Genomic DNA, 8,143 nt, shown 5'->3' with positions numbered 1-8,143 from the left:
ATAGCCACATTTTGGTACGCAGCAGAAGGAATGCAAGTTGAAAGAAATGAGTTTGTCTTAAATAGAAATTTATGGGAGAATCTTCAGTGTTCAGCTTCTGACTGTTGAATGACTCAGTAGTGCATTTACAAGGGGCCATCTGTAGCATATACTTCTTGGTTGTACTGACTGAATGAACAATGACTCTCTTACAGTATCATAGTGACTCTGTTCTTAATGAGGAACACAGATTATGCATGTTGTATCCACCAAGCATGTCAGAAATAACTAACACCACTCACGATCCTTTCTACTTCATCCTCACGGGCATCCCTGGTTTTGAGGCTTTCCATCTCTGGATCTCCATTCCCTTCTTTTGCCTCTATATCATCTCTATTATGGGCAACACTACCATCCTTACTGTCATCCGCACAGAGCCATCTCTCCACCAGCCCATGTACTTCTTCCTCTCCATGCTGGCGCTCACTGACCTGGGTCTCACCCTCACCACGCTGCCCACCGTCATGCAGCTTCTCTGGTTCAACATTCAGGAAATCAGTTTTGAGGCCTGCTTTGCCCAATTCTTCTTCCTCCATGGCTTCTCCTTTATGGAATCATCTGTTCTATTGGCCATGTCCTTTGACCGTTATGTAGCCATCTGCCGCCCACTCCATTATGCCTCCATCCTCACCAATGGGGTTATTGGTAGAATTGGGTTGGCCATCATTTGCCGCTGTGTTTTAGCTGTTCTCCCCTCCCTTTTCCTACTCAAGCGCCTGCCCTTCTGCCATTCCCACCTTCTTTCTCACTCCTACTGCCTCCACCAGGATATGATTCACCTGGTCTGTGCTGACATCAGGATCAACAGCTGGTATGGATTTGCTCTGGTCCTGCTCATTATTGTATTAGACCCTCTGCTCATTATACTCTCCTATGCACTCATCCTGAAAAGTATCTTGAACACAGCCACCTGGACTGAACGACTCCGGGCTCTCAACAACTGTGTGTCCCATATGCTGGCTGTACTTGTTCTCTATGTCCCCATGGTTGGTGTTTCTATGACTCACCGCTTTGCCAAGCATGCCTCCCCATTGGTCCATGTTTTCATGGCCAATATCTACTTGTTGGCACCTCCTGTGATGAACCCCATAATTTACAGTGCAAAGACCAAGCAGATCCGCCAAGGAATCACTCGCCTCCTCTTGCAGAGAAAAGCACACTGAAATCTGAAGTTGACAGTGAAAAGGGTAATCTTGTGTATGTAACAACGAATCAAGCATAAATATTACACCATAATTTGTATGTAGCAAAGATGCCAAGAAAAACAGATGCTTTGTAGGATAATCTCAGTTATACAAAAGACATTATTGTTTGACTGGAAATTAATAGTAGTGTTTTTTAAGCTCAAGTTTGCTTTTCTATAACCATTTGCCTTTGAGATGAAGAGATCCATCCACTTTTAAAATGTAGAACTTTTTCTTTCTTTTGTGCAGTGTTTTGAACATATGGTAAAGTATATGATTTTGTTTTAAAACTCAAAATTCTTATAATGTATAATGTATACATTAATATATAATTAATGTATACTTTAATAATGTATAAAACGCTCACTGAAGCTACAGCCTTTGCATGCCTCTTTCATTACTAAATACTAGAATTTAATTAAACACAAACTACATACATTCATTATAAAATATTAGCTATAAACCAGAAAATAAGATAGACAGTTTTTGTTGTTTTAGAGAATAGCAAACAAAATTCTTTTGATTGCTGTTCTAAACCAAACAAGTACTTCAAAAAAATTACTGTGTATAGGTGACTGTCAAATAGAGAGGAATGGCTTACAAAGTAGAAAATATTGTCATTATAATAGGGTGAGAGAGGCTAAGGGCCTATTACTAGACCCGGGAACCAACTCTACAAAGGGAACTGCAGTTTCAAAGGTGAGAGTGTGATCATCCCTACTGGATGAAGTTTTCTTTTAAACCACAGGCAGAAGGAGAAAGAAACAGCCTTGTGCTTATAGAACTGAGTGAGAGGAGGAGACAGAGAAGAAAGCAGACTATACCTCACAGCAGGCTGAAGATGATGAAGGGTGAAGGAATGGAAGGAAGACAGAGGAAGAAAAAATACTGGAGTGATGCCTGGGCAGTTGAGTCTGTTCATATTTTACTTTATGCCTCAGTTGAAATCGGTCAGTCGATGTGCCTCCCAGAGTCATTAAATACACACAAATTATGCTTGTGGAGACCAGTGCATATGGTTTTGGAGGAAGAATCAGTTCCTTGTATAGCAAGGTGGTTTCATAGGTAGGTTATTATACAGCTTATTGTCTAACGATGGACAATTTTCAGGGTGAAAGGTGGTCTATCATAATGAATAAAATGTTTAAACCATTAATATCTGGGGCAAACAGGAAACTGTATTTGTTCAAAGACACATTTCTGAAATTGCCTTAATTAAGGGGGACACTTCAACCCTATGAATTCCATAAAAGTGAAATTTTTAACTTATTTTAATTCAAATATCATTAAATCTCAAAAGTATTTTTAACTTGCTATTTGCTAAGAGTTAGGATGGAATAAAGGATAAATTTATTATGTCTCCATTTAAATTTTATATGTGATTAGAGAAGAAAGGTATAGATTATGTTTTCAGAGACACATACATGTGAATTCAAAATGGCTAAAAGACACTTGAGAAAGGGTTCAATATCCTTAGCCATCAGGGAAATGCAACTCAAAACCACTGTGAGATACCATCTTACTCCTGGCAGAATGGCTAAAATCAATAACACAAATGACAATCTATGCTGGAGAGGATGTGGAGAAAGAGGAACTCTCCTCCATTGCTAGTGGGAGTGCAAACTTGTACAACCACTTTGGAAATCAGTATGGTGGTCTCAGGAAAATGGGACTCAGTCTACCTCAAGACCCAGCAATCCCTCTCTTGGGCATATACCCAAAGAATGCACACTCATACAATAAGGGCATATGTTCAACTATGTTCATAGCAGCATTATTTGTAATATCAAAAACCTGGAAACAACCTAGATGTCCCTCAACTGAAGAATGAATAGAGAAAATGTGGCATATTTACACAATGGAGTACTACTCAGCAGAAAAGAACAATGGAATCTTGAAATTCACAGGAAAATGGATGGAACTAGAAGAAACCAGCCTCAGTGAGGTAATCCAATCACAAAAACATAAACATGGTATGTACTCATTCATTTTTTGATTTTTATATATAGAGCAAAGGATCACAAGCCTACATTCCACACTGCCAGAGGAGCTAGGAAACAAGGAAGACCCCAAGAGAAGTTTGCATAGTACCTCGAAGAAGGGGATAGGGAATAGAACCCCTGACCAAATTTGGAACCCAAATTTGGGCAGGGAGAGTAAGGAGAGTCTTCATCCAGTTGCTGTTCAAAGCAGAAACAGACACCCATAGTTAAGCACTGAACCATTCTACTGGAATTCAGTTGTGGAGAGGGAGGAGGGTTGAGCAAAGGAGCCAAGACGGGGATGGAGAGACCTGTGAAACAGTGGACCTGACCTACCGATAGAATGGAAACCCTAGTCCTAAAGCTGGGGAAACAGCATTGGACAAAACCAAACCCTCTGAATATGGATACCAGCCAGGAGCCCAAGACAGTCTATGGTTCATTTGACAATGGAACCAGTCTTTATCCCTAGAGCACAATGGACTTTGGGAGCCCATTCTCTATGGAAGGATACTATTGCAGCCCAGATACAGCAAGGAAGTTCTAGACCCTCCCCCAAACAATATAACAGACTTTGTAGGTCCTTGGTAGAGGGCATCAATATCCCTGGAGAGGAGTCGAGGGGCTGGGTGGGTGGGGAACATGGGAGGAGGGGAAGAAGAGGGAATGGTGGATGCATATGTAAATATGAGTAATTAAAAATAATAAAAATATGAAAAAAGATATTTTGAGTCTCCTAATATAGATGCATATCAAACATATTTACTTTTATCTACATTTCAGTAATTCTGTTTTATCTCTTCAAACATCAAAAATACATCAAATAATTATATTTCCTTTTTATATATGGTTATATATGTATATAAGTTGTATGATCATTGGGTCTAAAACTATAAAAAAACAAAAGAATTTTTCATAATGAACATCTAAACCACAGCTGATTGCCACTGGCTGGGGAGAAATGCAGTGTAAATAAAGTCTTACAATGTCTGAAGATATAGGTTAGTTGGTAGAGTGCTTGCTTAATGTTAATGAAGTCCTGGGTTCATAATCTCTGTTAGCTTATAAAATGTGGTATGGTAGTACAAACTTATAATACTAACATTTGGTAAGCAGAGGCAGGAGAAGCAGAAATTCAATGTCATTCTCAGCTATGGAGCAAATTTGAGATGAGTCTGTACTACATAGAACTATCTAAAAATAATTAACAAATAACGTTACACAAAACTTCTAAGTCAGATGTCTCTAGGTGACACTCATCACAGCTCCTTCATTCTGAGGAGAGAGCCAGCCTTTCTTGGGGAAAAATCAAGTACATCATATTCAAAAGCTATTTTCTGCTCTTCACTGTAAAAGTACAATCATTTGCCCCTAACACTGTTTTCCATCAAAAACCATGTGCTGTCCTCGACTTGATGTTTAATATATGTACTTGTTTGTCTTTTAGATCTCTCATAGACTGTGTCTGAAAAGGTTTGGCATTTATTTTTTATATAAGTTTTGTTCATTGAATTCTGGTATATTGTGCTTATCAGAATTTATTTGTAGGTTTCCAGGGAAGTAGTTTCTAATGTAGTCAAAAGATTTCACTCGCCAGGTATTGGTGGCACACGCCTTTAATCCCAGCACTTGGGAGGCAGAGGCAGGTGGATCTCTGTGAGTTCGAGGCCAGCCTGTTCTCCAGAGCGAATGCTAGGATGGCTCCAAAGTTGCACAGAAACCCTGTCTCAAAAAACGAACGAAAAAGTTCTCATGCATAATGTGTCAATTTTTATGTGGTTAACTGCATATATCAATGTAATTGCTGAAGATGGAATTATTGCATAAATATTTCTATAAACTTATAAATTTTGAAGGTAAAATATTGTCATTATCCTCAAAAGAAGTCACACCCAATTATCTGCCAGCCAGACTCTTTTAATATTCTTGGATTTTGCTAATATAACAAATACAAAGCTGTCTCTCAAATTTATTACATTAATTATTGTTTTTAACATATGTGAACTACATGAACTTAATTTTTATTTTATATAAACAGTCCCTTCGTTCTGGGTAGAGATGCTGCCCTCCGGGAAAGGAAGAAATATGTGTCCATGTCAAATCTTATCCTGCAAGCCATTGAAAGGGGACAGCCTGTTTGCCTAAAGGTTTATGAATCTCTCAAGAGATTTATGGACACCTCTCACCATCTTCAGGCTACATCAGCTCTGAATTTGGTTAAAGGATAACTTTGCTCCAACTCCGCACAATTCTCAAAACCAGAATAAGGATATAAGCCTCTACTAGAATATGGGTTAGACCATTGTCATGGAACCTCAGAGGATCAGCACATTCCCAAATGCCAGCTTCCTCAACTGGTACAGAATACAGAATGCTCAAGAAATGTTACTGAGGACAATTCTGTTTGTTGCTGCTATTTAGTTTTCCCCTTTCAAGCTAGGGGTCTGCATTTACTGAAAACAAACAATTTTTTTTCTTGACTTCACATTTTGTTTTTGCAGAAGTTGGACTACCATGAGATTTTTGGGGGCAAGAACTGGAAAGGCATGACTTAAAGTGATGCATTTATTTGTCAAATTTGACAAGAGATTTGATGGACTATCATAGTGATGTTGTCAACTTGACACAAATCTACATCCAACCTTGAAGAAGGATTCTCAGGTGAGGAATGACCTTTGTGTGTCTTTGGGACATTTTCTTGTTTGTTAATTGATGTGAAAGTGCCCAGCACACTGTGGGCTGTGCCTGAGCAGTAGGCCTGGGTGCAGCCAGTTAGTGGGAAAAAACAGTAAGAAGATTCCTTTGATGTCTCTGTTTCAGTTTCTACCTCCAGGTACCTGCTGTGAGTTCCCGCTTTGGCTTCCCTTGATGATGTGGAAATTAATCCAAATAAACCTTTTCTCCCATCTTATTTATGGTTTTATTGTTGTGTAGAGACACTATGATGAAAGAAATTTTTATAAAGAAAGACATTTAATTGGAGCTGGCTTACAGTTCAGAGATTTAGTCCATTATCAACATAGGGAACAGCAGGACAGCATGCAGGCAGACATGGTGATGGAGAGGTAGCTGAGAGTTCTATACCTTGCCAGCAGGCAGCAGGAAGATAGAGTGAACCACTGGACCTGACTTGAGCTTCTGAAACCTTACCCTCAGTGACACATTTCCTCCAACAAGGCTACCCTTTCTCCAACAAGGCCATTCCTCCTAACAGTGCCACCCCATATAGACTTATGGGGGCCATATTCATGCAAACCACCACATTCCCAAATCATTTCTGGTCATGATTTTTAGTACAAAAAAATAAACTCTAATACTTCCTATGAGGCAATATAAACTGTCTAATTTATTCAGTTTTGCCTTGATTTATTTAATCAAATTGTTGTAGTTTTCATCATTTATATCTTGAGTACATGGAATTATTAGGATTATATATAAGGAATTCACTTTGATGCTTTAAAAATAAATGATGGTGAATTCCAGAATTCTACAGCTTTTGTAAGTGAATTAAATTCTTAGTATAGTATTTTAGTAGTGGAGACAGTAAATTCTCCCATGAAGTAATCTTGGGAGATAGATAAGGAAATAAACCATGCTTGGTAGGAAAAGGGAAATTGAGAGTAATTAATGTGTCAGCACATATCAATTATGTTCAATAGATACTTTATATCAGGACTCTTTCTTTCTTTAGTGTGTGCACATGTGAGAAACAGAGAGACTATGTGTGTGTACATGTGTGTGTATATGTCAGTGACTTCATATCTTTATAACCATTTCAAACCATTTTATCTCTTCTCTAATCTTTCTGTTACAAGCAGGCAGAATAGGAATTCATATAAATAAGTTTAGCATTTCAAATTTAAGCTTGGATGATGAATAAGAGCTTTTCAATAAATTGAGCATAAATCTCAAGTTCAGGACAGTAAAATTTCTGCCTAAGGAATGAACATAATCCTACCCTGTTAAGCATAAAGACTTAAAATTTAACTTCTATCCTTGACGCCTACGGTATCCCGCCTTATATAATAACTCTCTTATACAATAACATTAATTTTCCAGAGAGTAATTTCCAGAGAGTATCCTTTCCATTCAGAGCCAAATCATGTGCTCTCACATCTGGATACTCAGGTTTCCAGCTTCACAACACAGTAGACACCTCTTGTGAAAAAGAGAGGCGTCCTGATTCTCTCCCTTGAGACCTGAGGTCTCAGAGCACAATCTGTACATTCCTATAAGGTCCTGGAGAGATCTCCCCACCGATCCTCTACATTCCAGCCTGAGATCTTCAGTCACATTAAAACCACTTGCAGACATGGACTGGGGAACAGAAAACAAAGAGCACTGAAAAACACAGTGAGTACCCAATGAGGCTGGATTACTCCCCAAATGGTTAGCAATAAGAGGAGAAGTGGTGAGTGAGACAGAAGTTATTCCACAGCAACGAGGAGGAAGTAAACAGATGTGTGTCAGAGGTGTGCCAGGAAGAAGTGGGGCTGGAGGGGAATGCAGCGGGTAGGAAACATGAAACAGTTTATGCAGAGATTTATCACACACTAACACTGATACTAAGAATGGCACAGCTGTCCATATTCCATGCTCCATGGAACCTGTGTGTGCTGTTATGTGACATCAGAATCTTGCCCTAGAAAGTGGCTTTCACTGGATGATATGCCTGTTGCTCCTATTTTGCCATCCTTTCTGCTCTACAAAAGTCTTTTCAAAAGTCTCTGAAAGAGATGGGTTCTGGAGAAACAAGAAAATAGATGAAAGGAAGGAACAGAAACTAGCATGCACCATCAGGAGACTGGACAATGCAGTTCCCTCTAAGTGAGAGTTTATGAGTTAAAAGAAATAGTTTCCTGAGTGTTTGCCAGTTACTCAATCCAGACCTACCTCAGCAACCAAGGATGAGGTCTAGAAGGAGCAGGGCTAGGAAGA

The 8,143-nt window shown here is 39.0% G+C and overlaps 1 protein-coding gene across 1 annotated transcript; it reads left to right on the top strand.

Annotated features, from left to right (window-relative positions):
* Positions 1-236: 236 nt before the first annotated feature.
* Positions 237-1,202, top strand: LOC100773838 (olfactory receptor 51Q1). Its single transcript, XM_027408031.1, has one exon. The coding sequence runs from the start codon at positions 237-239 to the stop codon at positions 1,200-1,202; it is 966 nt and encodes a 321-aa protein (XP_027263832.1).
* Positions 1,203-8,143: the final 6,941 nt, after the last annotated feature.

Source organism: Cricetulus griseus, chromosome 3, assembly GCF_003668045.3.
Source record: "Cricetulus griseus strain 17A/GY chromosome 3, alternate assembly CriGri-PICRH-1.0, whole genome shotgun sequence".
Lineage (NCBI taxonomy): Eukaryota > Metazoa > Chordata > Mammalia > Rodentia > Cricetidae > Cricetulus > Cricetulus griseus.
This window is presented reverse-complemented; position numbering and strand designations above follow the sequence as displayed.

Excerpts from the sequence above, each read along its gene's own strand:
- LOC100773838 (XM_027408031.1), top strand. The coding sequence starts at position 237 with ATGTTGTATCCACCAAGCATGTCAGAAATAACTAACACCACTCACGAT.